Source organism: Phyllostomus discolor, chromosome 15 (assembly GCF_004126475.2).
Source record: "Phyllostomus discolor isolate MPI-MPIP mPhyDis1 chromosome 15, mPhyDis1.pri.v3, whole genome shotgun sequence".
Lineage (NCBI taxonomy): Eukaryota > Metazoa > Chordata > Mammalia > Chiroptera > Phyllostomidae > Phyllostomus > Phyllostomus discolor.
In genome coordinates this window covers 8,739,691-8,764,891 of record NC_040917.2, presented here as the reverse complement: position 1 = coordinate 8,764,891, position 25,201 = coordinate 8,739,691, and the positions used below count along the sequence as shown (strand labels likewise).

The 25,201-nt window shown below is 53.3% G+C and overlaps 1 protein-coding gene across 2 annotated transcripts in view; it reads left to right on the top strand.

Moving 5' to 3' along the window:
• The window catches only part of TRIM67 (tripartite motif containing 67), a 37,693-nt gene that overhangs the window by 2,885 nt on the left and 9,607 nt on the right, over positions 1-25,201 (top strand). Inside the window, exons 2-5 of one of the 2 annotated variants that reach the window (XM_036016142.1) lie at positions 20,429-20,524; positions 22,108-22,230; positions 23,226-23,336; positions 24,417-24,570. In XM_036016142.1, the coding sequence (XP_035872035.1) occupies positions 20,429-20,524; positions 22,108-22,230; positions 23,226-23,336; positions 24,417-24,570 (484 nt within the window). Of the gene's footprint in view, positions 1-20,428; positions 20,525-22,107; positions 22,231-23,225; positions 23,337-24,416; positions 24,577-25,201 lie in introns of both variants that reach the window. The other variant, XM_028531329.2, reaches the window with a different exon arrangement.

Sequence of the window (25,201 nt, the reverse complement as noted above, 5' to 3'; positions counted from 1 at the left end):
AATCTTCTCTGGAGGCGGAAGGATTTGATCCCAGCCCTGGCGAAGGGACACACTCTTTCCCCCAGAGCAGAACTCCCAGCACTTTCCAGAGCAGAAAATTTCCTACTCTCTCAGCTACTCTGCGGGACTTCCTACCCCCGAAATGCTTCCCAGCCTAGAGGGGAAGTGTAATTCCTCACGCACATTGTCTGAGAACGGAGGGGGGAGGGATTGTGCTCTTTGAATAAAGAGCATCGTTCTCCCCAGAGACCTTCCCCTACCAGGCCTCTGCTGCAGTCTCAGTGAGAGTGGGGTGCAGTGGGAGTGGGGTGCAGCGGGAGAGCAAGCTCTTAGTAAGTGAAGGAGGCACTCTTGTGTCTGCAGATTGCCAGGGAGCATTCCTCCCCAGGGACCTGCCTGGGGTGCCACCTCCCAAGCAGAAATGAAACAGCCTCTAAATGCTACTGGCTGGAGCTCACTGGTGGCTGCCAATCAGGTCAGGCGCCTCACAGGGCCTCAGGGCAAGAGTGGGGGCGGTTCTCCTAAGGAACACTCACTTCGTTGCTCATCCAAAGGCTGAGTTGTGCAAGGGGACCCACTGGCGGGTGAGGTCAGCGGGTCGGGCCTGACGGAGTTAGAGTCCCCTGTTCAAGGCCCTCAACCCCATCTGTAAATGTGGGCATTTGTCATTTAGCGTCCTCTTTCCAGAATACTTCCCATGCCTTAAAGAGGCAGGAGGTCTCCAAATTGCCCAACAGGAAATGCGTGTTCTGGTCGAGGAGAGACACAGGGAAATAGAACGATTCGTCATTACTCTCTCCCATTGCCAACCAGGAATGGACAAGGAGGGGGGTGTAGACACAGGGAGGAGAAGGGATGATATTGGGTGTATTATACCTGGTTACTACACAATTCCCTCTGCTACAACACGCATGTTATCGTCGTAATTTAACGTGTTCAAATAAAAAAATCAGAAAAGGAAAAATGAGGAAGATTTTAGAAATCGACTTTGGAGAGGAAAATTTGCATCGGAGGGCAGAAGGGCCATCTGGGGTGGGATCCCTAATTCCTGAGCTGTGGTTCTCATGTGGGGACAATTTCACTCCTCTTCGGGAACGTGTGGCAATGTCTGGAAACATTGTGGGTTGTCACCTTCAGGGGGTGCTACTGGAATCTAGTGGGCAGAGGCCAGGGAGGCTGCAAAATGTCTTACAGTGCACAGGGAGCCCCCACCCCCTGCAAACAATTCTCTAGCCCCAGATGTCAATAGTATCTCTGTTGAGAAGCCCTCCTGTATACTTACATAGACCTGGGTCCAGATCTCAGCACTCATATTCACTCGCTATAACCTCTAGGTGCGATTTAAAACCCACTGGATAATAATACCTAACTCAGGTCGTTGTTGTGAGAAGTACGTGTAATACTGTATGTTTTTAGTCTCTACCACAGTCGGTGACCCACAGTAACAAGTATGTTATTTTTAGCGTTCTTTCCCTTAAAACCACTAGACCTGCACAAAGCTACAGGGGGCAGCAAACAGTGCTCATTCGACCTCAGTGACTCGGTTTCCTGGAGAAAACACGCTGACACCTTCTGACATTGTTTATGCTGAATCCTAAAATAGCTTCGAGGAAATGGGAATGTACGCCTTGGGTTCTTTATCATTCCTATTAGACATTTGGTTGCAAATGGCTTCACAGTAGTTGCAGCCACGTTGCTTTTTTTGTCTGTTTGTTTTCAAGCAAATAGACATTTTCCAAATGAAATCTCTTGCAAAGGGGGCTGCGGCGATCCAGTACCAAGAACAGAAGTACAGGTTCAGGTTTCGAGAGCTGTTAAATTTTCACAGCCGAGGAGGCTAGAACTTACCCAGGATGTTGTTACCTAAATCTTTAGCCTCAGTGAAGAGTGGGAACTCAAATAAATCGAGATGAGCTTGCAGCCCTGAAGGAGATGAAGCCGTAACTCATTATCCAATGCACTCGTACAAGGGCAAGTGCATTGGATAATGAGTTATGGTTTTAAGAACCAAGGTCATGCAGGGAAAGTCATGGGTCATCCTTGACTTGGTGTTCACAGCTGTTTTGTTACGTTTCTGTCTTCACGCGACCGACCGTGGAAGTGGGTGAGGAAGGAAAGCCCATGTGACACGGCTCCATAGCACAGGACAGTCGTCTGGGAAATGCTCCCACAGTGTCCCTGCCTTGTCCGCAGTGTCATTTTCTGTAGTTTCAGTCGCCGCCACCCCCCCCCCCCCCCGGTCCGACAACTGTCTGAAAATTCCAGAAATAAACAATTCATGAGTTTGACATTTCACGCCATTCTGAGTAGAGGGAGGAAATCTCTCGCCTTCCGGCTCAGTGTCAGCTGGGGGGGGAACCATCCCTTGGTCCAGCAGCTGCACTGAGGTTACCGCATCCGCGGCTGAGGTGTCGCAATGCTTGTGTTCAGGTCGCCCTAGTTTACCGAGTAATTCCACATTCACGTTACTTTTAGTACAGTATATGGTTATGATTTTTTTAGTATAAGTTATTGTTGTTCATTTCTAGCTGTGCCTAACTTATGATTAAACTTCATCATTGGTATGTGTTTGCAGGGAAAAAAGTACATATCAGGTTCAGTACAATCCAAGGTTTTAGGCACCCATTGGGGGTCTTGGAATGTATCCCCTGCAGGTCGGGGAGGCAACCGTATGCAGAGTCTAGCGTCTTTATTTTGTATTTGTCAACACTGAGACATCCTAAATCCGGAAGGAATGTTACGAGGTGGGACTTCTGTGAAAGGCTGTTTCCCAGAATGAATAGGCGTTCTGCTGTTCTCCTTCAGCAGGTGCTGCTTTTCTGCAGAAAGGGAAATTACTCAGGGCCTGCTTGGGGGCATCGTAACCAGGGGCTGGGGAAGTAGAGGAGGGCCCTGGAGGGGGTCCCTGTTGCTGTGTGGGCAGGCGTCCAGACCTCCATCTTGACCTGGGAGGGGGCTACTTGTGACAGATAAAGTAAAATAGTTTCACACTCTGCCCCCCGCCCCCCAGTGGCAGTTTAAGTTCTTTAGTAAAACGTCCCAGGATTTTTGTTGTTGTCCTGGTCTGAAGACCCAGAACACCCTGACGCAGGCAGTTGCGCAGCTGGAATAAGAATCAGCCAGGAACACTTCCCCAACCACCCCAGCCTGGAGGAGCCTTCCTTGGAGCCTTGCTGGTCTTCCTCCCCGGATGGCCTGGGGCTCACCGTCTAGGTGAGGAGACACACAGCAGCACGGAAACCTATTTTAGACCAAGGTTGATTATCACCCTTGAAAAACAGCGTTAAAACACCAGGTCTTGGCTTCACGTATTTTTAGCTGGTTTTCCTGGGAGAGGATCAATTGTGTCAAAGAACCTGTGGGGTGAAAAGACAATAGGGTGGGAAAGACAGGGCCGGGAGGGGAAGTGCTTCTCTCTTGATCGCCTGTGGATTGTGGAGTTCTAATTTCCCTGAAGCTAACAATGGGGCAGGGTCACTGTGGGCCGCGTCTCCTCCCCAGTGTGACGTGTCGCAGCATGTTGACAACATCTGTATTGCCTGCCGGGTGCAGAGAATGGACCCTGAACTGAGACGGGCAGAAGCGGCTCCCAAACTGAGGGGTGGAAAGCCGGGTAGGCCCTTCTTCAGGAGTCTCTGAGAATCCTAGAAAACAGAGGAGTCTCAGCCCCGAACCTCACTGACACCTCAGGACTACCGCTCCCAGTGAGTCGGCACCTCCCAAGGGCAAAGGAGCCAGAGGCCTGGGAATCTCAGGACAGCCAGACGGCTGTGGCAGAGGCCCCCTGTCCTACCTCGAGTCACAAAAGACCTAAGGAAAGGTGTTCAGCCTGTAAAGCCTCCGGGGAAAGCCTTCCTCCACTGAAAGAGGGAATGCAAGAAAGACGAAGGCCGAGTATGTAAGCACAGCAGGTCACATGGTCACAAGTATAGCTGTTTGAATATGGATAGCACTTCGTAATACAATTCATAGAGGCTCGTTGTTAATAATTAGATTTACACCTGTAGAAATGTAGATATTAAATACCATCCCCAAATTTCAATTTGCAGAAGAAAACATTTCTAACATTTTAAAGTTCTTCTCCTAGAATTCTGTAGCATATTTATTTTGGGCCTGCACCTTTTTTTCTTTAATAATCAATATAAACATCTTTCCTGTCATTAAGGCACGTCATCTTTTACGGCTGCATGACATTTTATCATACGAGTTTATTATTTGATTTAATCCACACCCTCATGTTGGGTTTCTGGTGGTTTTCAGTCTTTTGCTGTTATAAACATTTTTTTAGTTAAATCTCTGCCTACACTCTTGAGTATTTTCTTACCTTAAACTTCTAAATGTGGAGTAGCTGTATCAAAGGTTATCTGGCTTTAAGGCATCTGATTAGTGTTGCCAAATTGTCTCCCATAAAGTTTATACTTATTTTTTCTCCCAAGAGCAAAGCTATGTAAATAAAAAATTCCTGTAGATACGGACCATGGGAGGGAACAATAAGGAATTTCCTGTTCCTCGTAATTATCGTGTGCTATTTTCATGACATTATTATTAGAACAACTGTTTAAAAGACAGTCGCAAATACCGAGATTTCGTATTTCTCACTGCTAGGGATTTCTCTGCCTGGCCTCAAGCACTGGTTTGCTGTGCACAGCCCTGGAGAGGACCACGCCTTCTGGGCCCAGCTGGGGCCTTTTGGGTGGGGATGGGAAAGGAAAGTTAGGCAGAGAGCAGTGCTCGGCCCAGACCTCCTGGGGGTCTGAAGTCCACAGCTGGGCGCCCCGTTGCTGCTCACCAGCTGCCGATTCCAGGTCCCCTGATACTGAGTGGAAATCCACCATGCCCCTCAGAGCGTGAGGCCTGGAAATAGGCACAAGCTGAGAGAAAGCCTGAATTTCTTGAAAGTAGAATCTTTCAACATTTTGCTTTCATCTTCTTTTTGAAGACGATGTACAGAGATACTGGGGTTTTGAATGGAGGAGGACTTTGAAGATGGCACAAGGACACCCCCCCTCTATTACCGATGCATGCTGGTCGCCCCCTGGCTGGGATACCCTAGTTTCAGCCTGCAGCCAGTGGTCCTCTAAGTGGGCGGGCTCTCAGGGGGAGGGGCCTTGCCTGTGGGTGTCCGCAACATGGAGTGTTCTAGAGGGGGGGGGATCTCTTGCTCTCTGAGACAGACTGGGGAGAGGACCAGCAACTGTGGCCCACCACTGCATCCCAAGTCAAGTGTCACTGGGACGCAGCCATGCTCATTGGCGTACAGTTGCCCGTGGCTGCTTTTGGTTACATGGCTTTTAGAAGAGTTGAGTCCTTGCAACAGAGATCTGTGGCCTGCAAACCCAAAAACGTTTACAATCCAGTCCTTGACGGAAAAAAAGGGTACTGACCTCTGGACGGAGACTTTGTGACTCAGCATGTGGTCTGCTGAGCTGCCATGGCGTCACCCAGGAGCCTGCTGGAAACGCGGGAAGTGCAGTCTCCGGATGAGCCAGCACCCTACTGCCTGAGGGCCTGGAGTCTGGCAAGCCCTCCAGTTGGTTTGTATGGGTGGCAGGAGTCTCCCCAGTGGATGCCTGACTCCCCACGTGACCTGCCCGTAGGAAAGTATGATCGTATCACCCCGTGAGGCTGCTTTCTGTCACCGGACTTGGCAGTTTTATTAGAAGGCCCCTTTTTTGTCCACATTTGATATCGTCCTGCAATTCTTGGGTGCTCGCTTCTTTTTCCTTTCGTTATTCCTTTTGTCTCGGTGTTACAGCTTCAATGATTTCTCTCGCCCCTCTTCAGGGTCACTGATTCCCTCCCAGGCTGTGTCGAGTCCGCTGAGTGGCCGCTTTCCAGCTTTTCTCTGCATCCTCTCAGGGTCCCGCCCCTTTCCCTGAGATCTGGGCCCATGACTGTTTTCTGCAACTCCCCCCCCCCCGCCCCCAAAAAGCAATCTTTTTTCCTTTGCACTTCCTTCAGCCACCTGCGGTCTTCACCTTGCTCAGGGTGGTGGAAGAGAGGTGTACGGGATTTGCTGCTTGTCCCAAAGGCTTAAGGTTTTTGTTCTGGAGGAGAGAAGGGTCCCGGCAGGGGTGTTTGTTTTCCTGTGCTGGTTGTCACATCCGTCCTTCAAGCCACTTCTAGGGTGTAAGTACATGGGTTTCCCTTTTTTAATCGAATGGACCCTTTAGGTTATTGTATAACTGATCATGTTTTACTTTTCTCTTTAGCTTCTAAAATGCTTAGAGCCAAATATCTGGTGCATACCTAGCAGATATAAATGTTTTGGAGATGTCGAGCTTTATTCCTGGCTCCATGTATGTCCCCACCGTTGTATGTTTTTTTGGTAAGTTAAGCAGCCTTGAATTCTGTAGACCCTTGCAAGCTGCCTTAAATCTCTTTTGAAATAAATAGATTAATCAATGCACAAACAAGTGGTCTGCTTAAAGTCAAAGAGAACAAAAAAAAAAAAACCCTCTGGAAAATCTTATTAAAATAGACTCTGCTTCTAAGCAGTGCTCAGTTCCTGTTACAAGAACTGAGTGCGGCTTGAAAATATCCATATCAAGGAGTCGAGACCTTCCCAGTCACTGGGACAGGGGGTGCTCTCTTTCCATCCCACGCAATAAAGAGACTCCACAGTGACCGTGCCTGGTCTGCACAGCCGGGTCATCTGTGCCGTTTCCCAGCCTTCCCTGGGATGTCACCCCCTACCATCAGCTCACTTGGAGGCCATGGTCACCGCCTCTCAAATTGGTTTCCTTTGTATTTGCAGCTTATCACTGATGAATGTTTACCCCACGCACAGCCCTGCCTCTCCAGCAGGGCTCCACGCCTGCAGCCTTTTGGTAATAGGAAGATGCTCAGAGAGGGAAGTCTCAGAACCCTAAAAGCCAGAAGACCTTGCAGGGGGTGGGGCATGTCAGAAACCAGGAGATGTTTGAGATCTTAGCCTACGTTATGGACAGGCTAACAGTCCACCTGCCAAGGTTTTGGGAATATAGGCAGGAGGTGCAGAACTCCTGGGTCAGAGGCAAAGAGCCGTTTGCAGCAGCAGTCAGAGCAGCAGCAGGTTTGTGGCAGTTCCCCGAGCCTCAGTCCCACTGAGTGACAGGAGGAAGGCCAGGTGACACCTGTACATACAACATGGTACCTGACATGAGAGGAACCCTGAGTTCAGGGAGCCCCCATCTTTTATAAAGGGCAGTGAGCGCAGGCACTTTGCTCCACAGGGAGGCAGTGTGTCTGGCTTCCAAGGTGGTTGTCTCTACGGACATGTTTGGAAGGTGGTCTGGAACGAAAAGCAACTCGTGCCTCCCTGGCAAGGCTTGCAGCAACCACAGAGACCCGCTGGAAATTATGTTCCCACAGGAGGATTACATCAAAAGTCAAATAGTTCCTCAAGTGATCTCTGCCTCAGGTACCTTGTGGGCAACTTCCTGGGCTCCTCTGGTTCTAGAAACTTCTCACTTTCGTTGGGGTACACAGGCTTCAGGGCCACCTGAGTAAATCAGGCAGGATCTTTGCTGTCATTGGCCAGGCCCCTTGCTCCTGTGGGCCTGATGATGATGATGATGATGATGAAGAAGATGGTAATGACGTCTGTGGTGGGGCCCAAGGAGAATATGAGTTAAAGCTTATAGTTCAGCCCTGGCTGGCATGGCTCAGTTGGCTGGAGCATCGTCCTGTAACTGAAAGGTCACCAGTTCAATTCCAGGTCAGGGCATGTGCCTGGGTTGGGGACTCCATTCCCAGCTGGGCTATGTGCAGGAGGCAGCTCATCAATATTTCTTGCATCGATGTTTATCCTTCTCTTTTCCTCTCTCTCTCCTCCCGCACACACACACCCCTTCCTCTCTCTCTCTAAAATCAATGAACATATCCTCAGGGGAGGATTAAAAAAATAAAAATCTGTTTTAAAACCTAGTTCCTTCTATCAAAGAGCTTATTATCTGCTGGCCAAGTGCCAGGGATTAACATATATTCGTTCACATGAAGCAGAAGAACACTGAGAAATAGGGCGCTATTTCTGATTAAAAAAAAACAAAAAACGAGGAAACTGGAGGCACACACCCTTCAGCGTCTGAAACTTACAGGAAACCAGCTGGGCCCAGAGACAGTGGTGAGAGCTTAGTGGGATAAATGGATTCCAGGGGCCACATGTAAGGGAACAGCTAGCTTGAGAGGCTAAGATTTAACATTAGCTTCACTCCAATTTCAGCGGAGAACAGAAATAGCCTGGCTATCCTCCTTTTGAAGAGCCTTGTAAATTCTCATCACTTTCCCGGGTTGTTATATTTCCCCTGTTTGCCAGTAAAACTTGGCAGGTGAAACCTTTTGAATGTCTCCGTTTGCTTTGCTAAATTCAGACGAAGCGGGAGAGGAAAGAGGGAGCAAAACAGACATCAGGAACCTGAAGGAGAAATGAGACTCTCAAGAGGAAGGGGGTAGTGAAAGGGACTTGGAAAAAGTCGATTCAGAAGCCGGTTTGGGATTGGTCATGAGCCTTGGTTTTGTTCTGATGGACGAGAGGGCTCGTCTCCCCACTCACACACAGGAAATACACACAGACACCTGGTGCTGCCCGTGTGTGGGACCAGCGCCAGTGAACTTGAGCTCAGAGTAGAGGCCAGACAGACCACCGGGGGCGGGGCGGGGGGGGGATGCTGCATGGAGGAAGCGAGAGCTGGTTGGGTTTCAAAGTGTGGGAAGGGTCTGGAGAGTGAAAAGGAAGGAGGTGTGCAAACAAAAACACAAATGTTATATATGTATGTGTGTGTGTGTGTGTGTGTATGTATTGTAACTTGACCATGGAGAGAATATTCAAAGATGAACTCTCATCAGACACGATTGTCACAAAAATAATTCTCTGATGATTGGCAGTGACTGGAGTTGGCCTGATCCTAATAAGGAGGCAGTTTCGGCCACTGGATGATAATGAACCTCCCCTGGCTTTGCACTTTGGTCAAATCAGGATTCTGGTCCGGGAGACCCGTGCACCTGAGGATGCCCTACCCCAGGCCTCTCGGGTACCCACGGAGGGTGATCTGGATTGCTCTCTGGCCTCTGGCTGTTGCTCACACGAGCATGATCTTGCTGCGCTCGCTTTTACTTTTCTGCCAACTGAGTCTTTTCAGTCTCCACGGACACATTCTAATACCCCAGGCAGCTTTACAAATAAAATCCCACTTGATTAGGCTTTCCTTATTTACACCTCTCAGTGATGTCTCGTTGCTAACAGGGACTTACAGTTTCCCTCGCCTAATGTAACCGACTTTGCATATCACATGCATAAATAACACTGTACTTGGAACATTTTGACAGCGAGGAGTATGTCTTATTTATCTTTGTGCTCCCGGTACCCAGCAGGGCAGCTGGCACCTGGTAGGCCTCGAGAAGCATCTATTTGATAAATGAATGGTGACTTAACACCCCCATGTATTGCAATATCAATGCCATAAATAACTCTTCCAGGGCAGTCCCTGTAACTTCATGGTGAATCGTGAAAACGCAGTGATTCCTGCAGGAGGGGAACTGTATGGAAAATGGGGAAGGGGGGGTGGAGGAGGAGGAGCTATGCATTTCCCTGGGCCTTCTGTTGCACGGCCACCCCCACTCACGGGTGTGGTGCTCCTCTCCCTCCTCGATAGATGTAGCAGTGCCATCAGAAATGACCAGGGGGTCTGGAGGGATGGCAGAAGCCAGATGGGCGTGTTGGCGTGGCTTTCCCAGATGTTAGAACTGCTACATCTTGTCCAGAGAGTTGATCGAGCGTAAGTTTACCGGACTGACATTACTGAAATCTTTAATGCTACGGAGGCAGTGGAATGCAGGGAGTAAGAAAATTCATTCTTGAGACAACAATCCTAAAACTCTACCACTTGCCCTGGAATGACCTTGATTGAATGAGATGATGCATTTTAAGAGCGTGGGGGGTGCACACCATGTAGTAAGTGCTCAAGAAAGGGAAGCCACTGTGATGAAGCCATCATCATCGCCCTTACTGTGAGTGTCAAGGCCAAGCGTGGGAGGGAAAGAAGGGACGGCTTCAGGGTCTGAGGTTATGCAGAGCCCTCTTGTGGGAGGGCTGAGAAGCAGCGTTTGCCCTCATCACTCTTGTTCATTTGTAGGGGCCTGTGGCAGGGGCTCCACCTGCAGAGCCCCCCCCATCCGCCACGGATGAGAATAAGCCTACCAAGACATGATCTGCTTGGGGAGAAAAGGTGGCCGATCTCTCACAGGAAAAGGACCAAGAACCTTTTCCTCAACGGCTTTTATTGGGGCTTTTATTGGATTCGTTTACACAGGAATTCAGGTAAAGCTCATTACTCATTGCCAGGAAGTAAGGATCAAATAACAAGGAACTCTGAGGGCTTATTTTGAGTAGGGTCAGATAGCCAAAGAGCTGTAAAAAACTTTAAGGAACAAATGTACTTCTTCCTTGGACCCTTATCATTCAATTGAGAGCATTCTAAACAAAGCGGGTTTCACAGGATTTTACATATTCTTTCTCAGGCCTGATCGCCCGGAGAACCCGCCCTTTCCAGCACAGGGCTGCACCACCCTTTGTCATTGTTTCAGGCTTAGGTGGAGCAAGGGAAGTAAGGCAGCCAAGAGATTAGATTTCTCACAGACAATGAGGACTCAGGCTATGTTAAAGTCAAGGGGTGGGGCTCCATCACCCCCTTTTGCTGTGGCCCTCAAAGTCCTTCCTTGGGGGCCTCCCCCGTGATCGTTCCTGTCTTAGGTCTTTCCCCCCTTGGGGAATCTTACTGGTCATTGGCTAACCAACCAAGCATTGGGGGCCAGGCAGGGTGAAGTAAAAGGAGCAGAAGTGGCGCTCCTGCCAGGGAGATGAGCTTTTGTCTCCTTGTTGGCTTACAGTCCAAGGTCATTCACTCAGCCTTAGCCTTGGCAGGGGGTTACAGCTTCTGATACCAGGCAGGGCGGTTCCCAACAGGAGCCACTTCACCAGGTCACATGGAGTAGGTGCTAGAGAGATCCATCCCAGGATTTCCCGGACCAAGCTTCCTGTCAGTCATTGCTGATATAATGAGGAGGATTAGAAGGATGAGAAGGAAAGAACTGAAATCAGAAAACCTGGGTTCAGCTTGGAGCTATGTTTTCAGATAAGATCCTTAGCATCCCTCATCCTCGGTGTGGTCCATGACCTCTTTTCTGCAGCTATAAGGAACTTTGCTCCCCGCCTTTTCTAGAGAACCCAATACCATATATAAGATGTGGAGAAAGACCATTTGTAATATGATTCTACTTACTGAAAATATATGAAAGAACGTGCATTACAACAGGAAGGAAACCATTGAGAATGTGTTAGTTTACCTGGGCTGCCATGACAAATGATCACAAACTGAATGGTTGGAAACCACCCAACACATTCCCTCGCAGCTCCGGAGGCCAGCAGGCAGAGCTCGGGCGTCAGCGGGCCGAGCTCCCTCTGTGGGCTCCAGGGAAGGGTCCATCTCTGCCAGCTTGGGGGGTTGGGGTGGCTCCTTGCGTGGTTGCACACCTCCAGTTTCCATGTGGCCTTGTCCCTGGACAGACACCGGTCCAGCTGCCCACCACAAAAGGCCAAAGTTGTGAGACAGGTGCTGGTGCAAAGGAAAGTGGTGTTTTCAAGCTGGCGCATCTCAAGAAGATGGGGATTTAGGTTTCAAAGCCCCCCTTCCCCTCTCAGCGCAGGCAGAGGTTTTTGTAAGGAGGGAGAGGGAAAGCAGAACAGAGATCAGTGGGAAGGGTGGAGAGTTCTCCGTTGAGGAGACCAACTGCTGCCAGCCCAGTCCATTCTGACAAGGACCTCAAAGCTGGTCACGCAGCGGTCTGGTGCGTGTCACCCTGGTTTTTGTCATCTTGGTTGTATGGTCGAGATCAAAGGTCAGCCAGTCTTCCAGAGCTGGGACTACTGCAGGTCAAACTCTGTAGCTTTTGAAGTGAGTTCCTAAGCATCTTATACAAACATGCTGTTTATCTACAAGCCATGTATTAGAGTCAGAAATGGTGTCAGAAGGATGGGGGTGGGGTACCATTCCCCACTGTGACAGCTTCCTCCCTGTGTGTGTCTGTGCATCCAGATGCCCCCTTTTATATGTGTTCATCAGTCAGATTGGGGAAGGGGCCCACCCTGCTCCAGTATGACCTCACGGTAACCAAAGACATCTGCAAAGAACCTGCCTCCAAACATGTCACATTCTGAGGTACTCAGGATGGAGATGCCAACGCAAGGATATTTGGGTGACACCAATCCACAGCACACAATCACGTTAATAATTAACCTGGGTGGGGAACTGAAACAAGGAAAGAGCTGGACATTGGAAGAGAGTTAAAGTGACTAGCCCAGGAAGGTTAAGCCAGCTGTTTCCTCATACCCTGTGAAAACATTCAGCCAGATCGAGCTGCCTTCCTCCCGGCACCAGTGGACACCAAGCTCACCAGGGATGTGGAGCGCAGATTCCTGTGGCGACTCAGAGAGAACTCGGGGAGAAGAGAGGCCGGGGCGGGGGAGGGGTTGTGGGGTGTCAGGTGGGCAGCTAGCTTGCTGTGGGCCCTGAAGACTCAGTGAAGAGTAAGAGAATGGGGAGAGAAGGGATGGGCAGTTTCTTTCTTTTTTTTTAATATTTTATTGATTTTGCTATTACAGTTGTCCCATTTCCCCCCCTCTTCACTCCCCTCCACCCTGTACATCCTCTCCCACCCATATCCCCCCCTTTAGTCATGTCCATGTGTCATACTTATAAGTTCTTTAGCTTCTACATTTCCCATACTATTCTTACCCTCCCCCTATTTATTTTCAACCTACATTCTATGCTACTTATTCTCTGTACCTTTTCCCCCTCTCTCCTCCTCCCACTCTCCTGTTGCTAACCCTCCATGTGATCTCCGTTTCTGTGGTTCTGTTCCTGTTCTAGTTGTTTGCTTAGTTTCTTTTGGTTTTGCTTTAGGTGTGGTTGTTAATAATTGTGAGTTTGCTGTCATTTTACTATACATGTTTTTTCTTTACCTTCTTTTCTTAGATAAGTCCCTTTAACATTTCATAAAATAAGGGCTTGGTGATGATGAACTCCTTTAACTTGACCTTATCTGAGAAGCACTTTATCTGCCTTTCCATTCTAAATGAGAGCTTTGCTGGATAGAGCAATCTGGGATGTAGGTCCTTGTCTTTCATGACTTGGAATATTTCTTTCCAGCCCCTTCTTGCCTGTAAGGTCTCTTTTGAGAAATCAGCTGACAGTCTGATGGGAACTCCTTTGTAGGTGACTGTCCCCTTATCTCTTGCTGCTTCTAGGATTCTCTCCTTCATTTTTACCTTGGCTAATGTAATTATGATGTGCCTTGGTGTGTTTCTTCTTGGGTCCAACTTCTTTGGGGCTCTCTGAGCTTCCTGGATTTCTTGGAAGTCTATTTCCTTTGCCAGAATGGGGAAGTTCTCTATTATTTGTTCAAATACGTGCTCAATCTGTTGCTTTTCCTCTTCCCCTTCTGGTACCACTATAATTTAGATGTTGGAACGTTTAAAGATGTCCTGGAGGTTCCTAAGCTTCTCCTCGTTTTTTTGAATTCTTATTTCTTCATTCTTTCCTGTTTGTTTGTTTTTTTTCTTCCTTCTGGTCCACTCTATTGTTTTGAGTCCCAGTTTCCTTCCCATCACTATGGTTCTCCGTGCATCTTCCTTCATCTCTTTTATGGTAACCTGCATTTTTCATGTAATATGAGTCCAAAATCAACCAATTCTGTGAGTTTCCTGATCACCAGTGTTTTGAACTGTGCATCTGATAGATTTAGTGCATCTCACAGGCGTGTTCTCGTAATTCGTCTACGAGGTCAGGGACCAACGAGGCCCACGTCATCCTTTTCTACGGTAAGTTACCCCGAAGGGTAAGAAGGGGACTTGTGTGACCATTCTGATGTTGTACTGCACGTCAGATGCAAAGGGCAAGTAGGGCTCTGGTCCGGGCTCCTAAACTCTGGGTCATTTTATCCACTTCCCTGTCACTTTGCCCAGGAAAAAAAAAAAAAGAATCTGTTTATTCGACAAGCACGTAGTCTCTCTGATCTGGTAGCTCATACCAAGGTGAAACCGACAAGGACCAGGGCTTCCGGGGACACGCTTGTCCGTGGGAAATGGGGTAACTTATTGTGACACAGCATCCGTTCCCGGCCACCGGCCACTGCTGGCAGGACCCTCCCCCAGACCACCTGCATCCCCCCCACCTGCGTTCGAGGGGCCTGAGGGAAGGAGGAAGGGATGTCAGAAGCGTGTCTGCCTCTGTATTTTCTTGTCTGAGGTGGGGGAGAATCTAAAATTGCCCAAAAGAGAGAGTCCAGGAGCTCCCACCAGGGCAGGTTGCCCAGGGAAGGCCACAGGAGACAGCTGTCTTACCTCTGGGGGTTCCCCAAATCTGGGTCACATCCCCTGGAAAAAGGCTGCCTGGGTCACCCCGAGATCATAGTTCTTCCACCGAAGACCCTTTCTGTGTCTGAGGCAGGGTCTCCTTAATCTGTGAGCGCAGTCGGACGAAGAAGGGACCTGCCCCTCAGAGGTGCTCCCTCCTGGCAAACCCTGGCCTGCTCTCCCCCCAAGCGGCTCCTACCCAACAGCCACCTCTCCGTTTGCCATTGGTGTCCACCATTCACACTCTGTGAGCAAAGTCTCCATGGCTCTGGGGTTGGGGGCCCAGAAGGTCCGGCTGCTGCCACCTAATGGGAGACTCTGGCCCAGCCCCCTCTCAGGCCCGCTCAGGGGGTCCTGTCCTCTCCCCGCTGCAGGGCCTCCATCACCTGCCTCGCCCTCCTCCCATCCCTGCGGGTTGTGCCTGGCGAGCACTGCTGTGTCCTCCAGTCCCCGGCTCTGTCTGCCTCTGCTTGGGCAGTCAGGGCAGGCGCAGCCCACCACTGTGCCCGCGCTCCACAGCCTCGGTCCAGCTGACCCCAAGGGCAGCTCTGATTGTTTCGGTGACTGTGCCCTTGGAGCCTGTGGCTGGCAGTTCAGGGAGAACTAGGAAGCAAAGCCTGTCTTTGCTGGCTGGAGAAGGGGGCTGCTCTGAGGTGGGGGGTTCCCAGCTGTGACAAGTTGCTCAGGAAAGGAGGGGGCAGGGCCAGGTGAAGGGACCCCCCAGACTTGGAGCAGAGTGGGGAGCAGGAGACCACCAGGCGCTCCGTGTAGTAGGACGAAATCTGGGCTGGATCAGTGGCGGCAGTTAACAAGAAACAGGGAACACCCAGAGTGGTGCAGAGCATCTCAGCCCACAGGGCAGGGTCACACAGCCGGTGCCCAATAGCATATGGGGCTCCGTGCCCTAGAAACAGCGTTCAGAGTGGCCACATGGCCATTTTAATTATGCCCAGCGTGTGACAGGATCGAGACTTGAGTAGCTCAGGGGAGCTAGTCAGACAAAATCTAGAACGGAGCCACTTCCCTGACACGGATATTTATGGAGCGCTTCCCGCACGGAGACATCACTGCCCGCACAGAAGCGCGACAAGGCTGCGGGGCACTGGGGGTCAGGCCACAAGACAGGAACGCTGAGGCACCTTCCCCGAGCCGCCTGTCCCAAAGCCAGCGAGATGTACATCCTGGAAGGAGTTCAAAGAGCATGCGCCACCCAGGGAGAGGCGCAGAAGCTTCAGGACGGGGTGGCATTTGGAGGGGTCTTTGCAGCCGGCCAGGTGCTCCCTAGCAACAGCCAGAACAGGAACCGGGAGCCCAGGAGACAGAGTGGGCGGCAGGGCCGAGGCCGGGAGGAGGACAGCCAGGATGGCAGAGTCCAGTTTGGCCAGAAGGTGGAAACCATGTGGGCAACGCTGGGAGGGAGGTAATGCCGGGGAAGAGGTTGGACACCGGGCTCCGGGGCTGGACCTTGATTTATTCAGGGAGGAGGAGTGCACGTGGGTGGCTGGGGACGGCACACGGTCAGAGCTGTGCTGGAGAGAGGCGGTCAGGAGGTTATTTGCTATGCAGGGTCCACTTTTCTGGAGTGAACTTTGAGTGGTGAACTTCAGCAAGTAATAGGACGGTGCCCCCACCCAGGCACGGGGGAGGCATTGAGCCCAAGCCTTGCCCTGAGCTCCAGCTGACCAGGTCTGACGGCTCTTCTGGCAGCTGTGCTTTCTCTCGTCCATCGGCGTTGGTGGGCTGTGTAGTGCCAGAGGGAGGGGCTGACTGGCTCCTGTGAAACACGTTCCCCAGACACCGGTAGATGGCGTTAGCAGCATGCGGGTGGTCGGGCATTTGAATCCCCTGCTCTTCTCCTCCTTCCGCTTTGAGTCTGGGGACAACAGCTTCCTTGAGGGGGGTACTCAGTTTCTGGGACTTTTACATTCAAACAGGAATGGCCTCCAATGAGCCATAGGGTCTAGGCAGCGTCGCCCAAAGAATCATCTAACGAGCGTCTCCTGGGCGTCAGGCGCGGCGCCTCTACTGGTGCACGCGGCGCCCTTCAGCAGCAGTACGCAGAAGCGTCCGTCTGCTCCCTCGCGGTTAACTCTTGCCGGGAGCTGGGTTTCTTTGGGTGTAAGAGGAGGGGTTGGCAGAAGCGCATCTGGATCCTCGGTGTCGAGCCTTACGCACGTCTGCCGGGCAATCCTGATGACAGAGAGCGAGGCCATGTGTAAAAGGAGGCAGCTTAGGGCTTCTCCAGAGACCGTGGCAGACACGTGGATTGTCTCCGAGGCCGAGCTGAAAATATAAGTGTGCCCTGGTTGGGTAACTTAGAGAGAAAGTTCATGTCTTAGTCTGGGCTGCTGTAACAGAATGCCGTCGACTGAGGGGCGTAAACAACAGAGACTGATGCCTCAGGACCGGGGAGGCTGGAAGTCCAAGGTCAAAGTGCCAGCCAGCTCAGTTCCTCTGAGGGCTCTCTTCCTGCCTTGCAGATGGCCACCTTCTCCCTGTGCCCTCGCGTGACCTTTCCTCGGTGCCTGTGATTTCTCTGTCCCTTCTTACAAGGGCATCATGGGAGCTTCACCCTCATGACCTGCTTACCTCCCGAAGGCCCCTTTCGGGTGCCACTGAGCTGGGGTTTAAGGCTTCAGCATACAGATTTGGGTGGGGGGCGGGACACGAACATTCTTCTGGTCTCTAACAATTCGCAGGTGATAGACCCAGACTGAACAATTAAAGAGCATTTGGGGAATGCGTGGGTTGTATTACTAAGTGTAATAGTAAGAACTCCTATGGGGTAGGGACTGTTATTCTCGTTCCCATCCTACAAGGGAGGACACTGCAGTGCAAAGGGATGGAGGGTCTTCCAAAGACACACAACTGATGGGTGACAGGGCTAGGATTTGAACTGTAGCAGCCCAGGGTCCTCCTGGCTAACACGTCATAATGCACTATAGCCAAGTGGTTGGGCAGGTAGGACAGAAGCCTGCCCTGGGTCCCTAACGCCGCCCCTCAGGGCTGCCTGTGGAGACGTGGTGCTGGGCCAGGCAGGCAGGCAGTCTGAGACAGTGTGGAAGTACTTGCAGTTTTAGGTTGTTCATCTAAACTCGAGACTCTGAAGGAACGTAATTCTAACCTTAAAGAAATAGGAAGACACACCCTGGCCGGGTGGCCCAGTTGGTTAGAGCGTCGTCCCGATGCACCGAGGTTGTGGGTTCCATCCCCGTCAGGGCACCTGCAGGAATCCACCGGGGAACGAGTGAGTAAGTGGAACTGCAAATTGGTGTTTCTCTCGCTTGCACGCACGCACACTTTCTTTCTCTCAAATCAATTTTAAAAAAGAAAGAAGGACATAAAATGCAACTTTTTAATTCATGTTAAAATCCACCATTTAAAAAATTGTTTAATTTTAAGGAAATTAAATATTTCCTTTCCCCTGAGAGTTTAGTATGATCAACGACCAGACACAAGCAGGCCACCCACATTGCTCAGACTGCAGGCTCTTCTCACCCCAGCTGGGCCCGGGGTGGTGTGTGCTGGGGACCCCTCCCCGAGGGGCACTAAGAAGCAGAGGGAAAGTTTGGGCAGCGAGTCTGGTGGGCCTGGAAGCTGGGTCCACTGAGATCCTTCCCTTTCCAGCCAGGTATTTGCCTAAGGTCACCGATGTCCTTCAAAGCCACTCTGCTCTGGGCTCCTTGCCGAGCTTCTCGGTCTACTCACCGAGCAGGAAGCAGGTCGGCTGGCCTGGGGTGGGCTGGGGCGAGGGGGGGCCGGCGCCGGCTGGGGTGACTGTGCTGGCGCCCAGGGCCCGCTAGAGGCTGGCGGCCCCTCCTTAAGGCTGCTGGCAGTGGAGGTGGGTCTGCTGGGACCATCCTACCTCAGCTGCCCCTGAGCCAAGCAAGCACTCTGCTCTGTAGTCAGCCAGGGAGCGTTGTTTTTTTTTTTTTTTTTTTTTCTGAGCCCCTGCTGCGCTGGCACCACTGACTAGATGCGCAGAGGAGACAAAGCTGCCCATCACCAGGGGCTGGACAGGTCAGCGGGAGGCAGCCCCTCCTTGGGGAGGAAACAGCTACAGCCTCAGTGGGCTGCACGTTCGGGGGGATGTGGTAGGGAGAGAGGGCAACTCTTTTTGGACACTGGTAAACTCCAGTTTGAAAATCTTGTTGCTAGAGTGCCTCCCCGCCCCCACCTCCCAGGCCTATGCATCGTGCTGACCCCTCACTCTCCTTCCGAGAGCAGTTGCCTGGGGACGGACCAGCTCTCCGAGGCCCGGAGCGCCTCTGAGGATGGGCGCGCCAATCTGTGCCATCCGGAGCAGCGGCGCAGGCCATGGGTGGTGCTCGAAGCTTAAACTATTGAATAAAACGAAACATCCAGCCCCTTCACTGTGTGCGGCTTTCGGGGCTCAGCAGCCCCTTGGGGCCGGTGGCTGCCGTACCACACAGAGCAGACATAGGACGCAAACCGTTTCCCTGACTCTACTGGATATTTTTCCTGCATGGACCATTGAGGGGAGTGGGTGACCCCCTGGGTGAGCTAGAGAGGAAGGTGCCTACAGCAGCTGAGATAGGGGAGGGAGGGTGAAGCCAGGGCAGAGTGGGAAACTCCTCCAAGGAGCCGCATCTACGCCAAGCCTCTGTCCCAGGCTCGCTGCTCGCCCGAGGCAGGACGAGCCCAAACCCTCCCGTGACCTCACCTTGGCTGCTGGTGCTCCCCCTGAGGCCCGGGGCCCTTCCTGCTCTTTCCACGCATCTCCCCACCCGCTCGCCCACCCCGTAGTTCTCCGTGGTCCCACTGAGGCTTGTGTGTGCAGTCCAGTGGGCCTCAGACTCATCAGAACTCCAGGAGGGCTTGTTAGAAGGCAGGCTCCACGCTTCACCCCGGGTCTGACCAGAGGGCCTGGGACGGGGCCAGGGAACTTGCATTTCCAGCTCATTCTCAGGTGCCGCTGCGGCTGCGGGTCCAGGGACCGCCCTTTGAGAACCACCGACGTGGTCTGAAGGAGCACGCTCGCCGGTTCATTCCTTCAGCAAGTTCTGTTTCACGCGACCACGTGTGCACGGTGCTCTCCCTGGGTGGGAGTGACCCGGGCAGGGTCTCCGTGCTGGGGGCATGCCTGCCGGGAGGGGAGGCAGGCAGCAGATGAACCTACGTGGCTGGTGAGGGGTGTTCTGAAAAAGGGCGAGGGAAGAGGCCTCGCCGACAAGGTGACCTCTGAGCAGAGTTGTAAAGAACATGGGGGGCCGTGGGGGGGCTCAACCCTGGCCTGTCTGACCCCGTGGGCTGTGTCTTCGGCTTCTTAATGTGAAACGTGAGATGAAGCAAGGCCGTCACTCACTTGATTGTTAGGTTTTGGAGACAAATTTAGTTGTGTGTGTGTGTGTTCTATTAAAAAGAAACGTGATGCTAAAGGCTATAGATCTGACCCCAGCTGGCAGGTTCACCTCGGGGTGCCAGTCGCCTACGTCTGCACCCCCCTCTGCAAGTGGGGAGTCCCTGGGGCTAAGGGGGCTGCCACCAGGAGCCTGGATGACACCTCAGGATCCCCAGCCATACGGCTCCAGCCCAGTTCCAGGGTGCACAGGCTTGCTGCCCACCCCGTCCCAGGCCAAAGGCAACAAACGGTGTGAGGGTGTGTGTTAGGTAGAGCTTGGCCTGGGGGCGCCTGGGTTATCCTACAAAGTGTCTGAGAGTCTTAGCTGGGAGGGTGGAGCTGCCCTGGGAAGGGAGGGGACTGGATTAGGCCACGGGCTCTTGTCCAGGGGTCTGCGAACATCAGGAGCAACCCTTTGGCCTGAGCCCATCAGTCGAGCACCCCCTGCCCCTCTGCAGCTTTGGGGTCCAGACAGAAGAGAGGAGATCAATCAACCCATGCTGGGAAGTGAGCCTGTGGTGCAGGCACCGCGAGTCCACCGCGGTCCTTCGCCTGTGAGGACGGCGTGCGGGCGGCGCCAGCCTCGCCCCCTCTATGAACTCAAGTCTGCACGATGCCATGCAAACTCTGTGCCTTTAACACCTCATCCTCCCGTTCAACCTGTGATCCCCTTGTAGGCCCAACTGTCTCAGGCCTTAAATGGAGTTTCCGACAAGGCAAAAGAAGCGAAGGAGTTTCTGGTCCAGCTGAAGAACATTCTGCAGCAGATCCAGGTGAGCACAGCCCCGGTGTCGGAGCGGGGGGGTGGGGGCGGGCAGTGGGTGTCACAAGTGCAGGAGAAGCATCGGAGAAAGGGAGAGTGAGTAGTAGGGGTGTTTTCGGTGGTGACACGGGCAGGTTGGCTGGCCCGACCGCACAGCCTCTGACATAGCAGACAGCGCGCCCTTGGTCCACAGGCACCCGTGGGACCCCCAACATGGGAAGGAGGTCATACATCAGCTTAATGAGAGAGGGTCATAGAAAGAGCTGGAAAGAAGTCACGCAGCAGCCCCCTGCGTGGCCACGCTGTCCTGCGCGGTGTCTATCGGACGCCACAGTGTTCGGTGTCCACAAAATCGATGCGTCAAATGTAACTGCCTCACTCACCGAATGAGTGTGTCTGTGAGCACTCGTGCCGAGCCACACCCTGAGCCAGACACACAGCAGGGCACATGCGTGTGCTCCATGAGAGTGCGCATGTGGAGGAACACACACATGGGGACCCTGTGACACATTCCAGCGTCGGGATGGAGGAAGGGACAAAGGGCACCAAGTCCTTACTCAGCCCGCAAGACCGTCCCGCCCCACGGGGCGGAGCGCAGATTCAGCCACCAGACCTCTTGGCTCAGGTCTCTGACATCTCAGAGCCCGAGACGCACTGGTCTGGTGGGCGGCTGCACCAGAGCGCCACACACGGGGAGTTTTAAACAGCAGGAGTTCATCGTCTCATGGTTCCGCAAGCTGTACGTTCAGGATCACGGTGTCAGCAGGTTTGGGTTTTTTTCTGAGCCTCTCTCCTTGGCGTGTAGATGGCCGTCCCCTCCCTGTGTCCTCACGTGGTCCTCCCTCTGTGAGTTGGGCCCAGCCTCCTCTGCTCACAGGGACCCCGGCATCAGATTGGGATGCACCCCAATGACTTCATTTTAACTGAATTCCCTCTTTAAGGGTCTCTTTCCAAATACACTCATGTGCTGAGGTGCTGGGGTTAGGACTTCAACAAGGGAACTTGGGGGGTACACCACACAGCCCCTCATAGGAGGCCTGACTCCCGCTGATCCTAGGGGCCTGGCAGGACTCTTTCTACACTGAGAAAGGCAGACCCTGTAGCAGGAGCGCTGTGTTTTTCTTTGTTTTCCTGCCGTTTAATTACAAAAAGCAGACGGATGTGTTACGGGAATTGTGAAAAGGAGGAACTAATAGCCAGAACGGAGAAAAGGTCACCTGCACCTCATGACCCGAGGCAGTGGCCTCACCCCGTGGACACGCGTTTCCATTGCCTTAGACACACGTGCACAAGCACTAGGATGGCACTCCGCCATGCACGACGTGCAGCCCGCTCCTTCCCCTGGCGTGAGGATCTCCCAAGAGGTTGAAAACTCTCTCTGAAGGAGGTTCGAATGACTAAGGCATGCTCCACCGCAGACAGATGGGGCAGCGCGGCAGGTTCCCCGCCCCCCCTCCTCCGCATTCACGCCGTGCCCCACCTCCTGACCTCGCGGAGGGCTCCAGGACTGGCCTCTCGGCCCCACGTGTGGGTCTGTGTCCAGCACTCCCGGGTCTCGGCGAGCCTCCTCCTAAGGCGCTCTGCTCCCCGCAGGAAAACGGACTGGACTACGAAGCCTGCCTGGTCGCTCAGTGTGACGCGCTGGTGGACGCTCTAACGCGGCAGAAGGCCAAGCTGCTCACCAAGGTCACGAAAGAGAGGGAGCACAAGCTGAAGGTAGGTGCCTGGGAGGCGGACACCTCCCATCCGTGGCGCAGGCTCTGCACGCAGCGAGAGGCAGAGCACGCAGTGAGTGCTGGGGCAGTATTAGGTGAGTGAATGAATGAGTGAATGAAACAGGGAGGAGATGAGCAGGCTGAGCTGCCCCTGGGCCTCCTTTCACACGTGTGACTGTCGCCAAAGCCACTCGGCACACACGCTCTCCCTCCCAAGCCAGAGTCAGACGCCCTGAGTCCAGCTGGTTTTGAGTCAGAGGTCCCCGCTCTGCCCGGTCTTGGCTTCAGTGCTCCGCCTCAGGGACTGTTCTCATCTCACAGATCTCACAGAGTGGAAGTGGCCACGGGGTGGTGACCGTGCTCTGCTCTGGTCTCCAGCTCCACCCCCTCCTCCAGGCTGTCTCTGATGTGCTGTGCACTCACTAACCAGTGATAACAACACGACCCCCAGACCCCCACGCACCACAGGGAGTGAGGGTTCCCCTCACACGGCCCTGGGCTCCTGGTCCAAGCAGGCGCCCGTGAGCGTGCTGCGGTGACAAAGGATGGCTTCATTGTCCCCAGGCTTGGTCTGTTTTATAGACATTTCCCAACTGAATCAGAAGATACTACTTTCAACAAAAGAGGGAATGAGTGCCGGGGGTGGTCCGTGGTTTGCCAGCAGAGCTGCCGAGCCCAAGGCCAGGGGCAGGGAGACAAGAAGCAGGAGAGTGTCCGACTGTGCGCTCTCTCCGCTCTTCTGTCCGGAGCTCAGGAAGTTTGCTCCATTGGGTGTCGTGGCCCTGCACGTTGGGAAGTAGGTCCATTTGTCCACCAGTAAAGAGGGCACATGGCACTCGGGAGCAGGGTGGCCAGAAGGGAGGGTACAGGGCAGTCCAGACCAGGGCCGCCCCTTCTAGACCTTCCTCCGAGCTGTTTCTGTGACGCTCACCGCAGCCAGCGTGGCTGCTCTCCCCCACCCCGGCGAGGTGCTGACTGTGGATTCTTCCATCGCAGATGGTTTGGGACCAGATCAACCACTGCACGCTGAAGCTGCGCCAGTCCACCGGGCTGATGGAGTACTGCCTGGAGGTGATCAAGGAGAACGACCCCGCCGGGTTCCTGCAGGTGAGCCAGCTCCCGCGGAGAGCAGGCGAGTGCGGGCTCCTTCCTCAACCCCGCCACTACTCCCCAGACCAGCCAAGGTCGTAGCAAGGTCCCTGTCGGTGGCCTGGAGTTGAGCAGCTTCTCCTTGGCTCAGGGGCCCCCGAAGACCTAAGTTGTCATCTTGACTCTCCCTCTCACTACTGGTGACCTTGGTTCTGTGTCACTGAGACAGGAGCAGGTCACAAGTGTCATCATCTCTAGGGCCCACATGCCTTGCTTTTATGCTTTGACTTCCAGAGACCCCCATGCAAACTTTTGCCCCCCAAAATGGAAAGGTCAGTCTTTGCCAGACCAGCTGGAAAGAGGTGAGTTAGCAGAATCCACGTGGCTGGTCCCCGCAAGGTGCAGAGTCCTGCGGGCCTGGACGGATGGCCGCAGCCAGGCTGCCAGGGTCAGGGGCGTCTCTCGGGCACAGGACAGATATTCCGACCAGAGCTCCACCCTCTGCCCTCCATCTGTGGAGAAAACGACGACTCCCCTTGCTTCGTCCCCGAGATGGGTGTATGGGGTCACGCTCTAAGGGGACGTGTGCAAACACCTGAATGGGCAGGACTTTGCGGCGGAGGAGGGCACAGCTGGGGGCGGTCCACAGGGTCTGGGGCAGAGGCTGCAGAACATTTGGAGGACACGCATCCAGGTGGGGTGAGCTTCCAAACTCTGGGGCGGCGGGAGGTGCATTCCTCAGACCCCGTGATAAACAGCCCATTTCACTGTGCAAAGCGCTAGATCTAGCAGAAGCGGCAGAACGGAGAATGCTTTTGTGTATTTGAAAGTATCATTGGTTTCACAAAAGGGTTTGGCCTGATTTTTTTAAACAGCCAGCACACTTCCCACTTCACGTGATTGCACATTTAAAATATGGTTTGAACAGCACAGTGCATTTGCATTTGCCCCGCATCATACTGGCAGGGGTGCCAGCTGAGTACAGCCCCTTCCTGTCCCCAAGCGCAGGGACAAGGCCCCGACTCCTCCCTCACCACTCGCTGCACGGCTTCTCCTTTGCAAATCAAAACCCTGAACTGTGTGTGTGCTCCCTTTAAGATCTCGGACGCCCTGATCAAGCGTGTCCAGGTGTCTCAGGAGCAGTGGGTCAAGGGCGCCCTGGAGCCGAAGGTGTCCGCGGAGTTTGACCTGACCTTGGACAGTGAGCCGCTGCTGCAGGCCATCCACCAGCTGGACTTCATTCAGATGAAATGTAGGGGTGAGCCGGGACTGGCCCAGTTCTGTCAGGGCTTCTGTCGGGGCAGGTGTCCCCTCTGAGGGGCAGCTGAGTGCCAGCAGGGGACTGGGGGAGAGGGAGGGGGGCAGACGGGGAGGAAGGGACACCCAGGTCACAGGCCTGGCTCCCGTCCCGGCTTCACCTCCCACAGGCTGGGCAACTGAGGGCAGGCGACACCCTGGCCCGAGCCCAGGTTTTCCCGTTTGTAAAAGAGGGTCATTTGTTCACTCAGTGACACTCAGTGTCTGCATATGCCAGGCACTATTCCAGGGGATGGAGCCGGGAACAGCCCTACACACGCCCTCGCCAGGCTGAGCTGATACTCTAGAGAGAAAAAGACTAGACATAAACAAACCCATAATGTACCATCTGACAGAGGCGGGCGATTTTCTGGAAGGGGCGGTGGAGGTGTGTTGAGGTGAGGAGGAGGAGAGAGGTGTGATATGGGGAAGAACATGCCAGGTGGCAGAGGGATGGCAGGTGCAAAGGCCCTGAGGCAGGAGTGAGTTTCCTGTGCTCCAAGCAGAGCAAGGAGATGGGAGGGGGTGCAGAATGAGACAGGTGGAGGGGGACAAAAGGAGAGTTCGGAGAGCCACGGAGGACACGG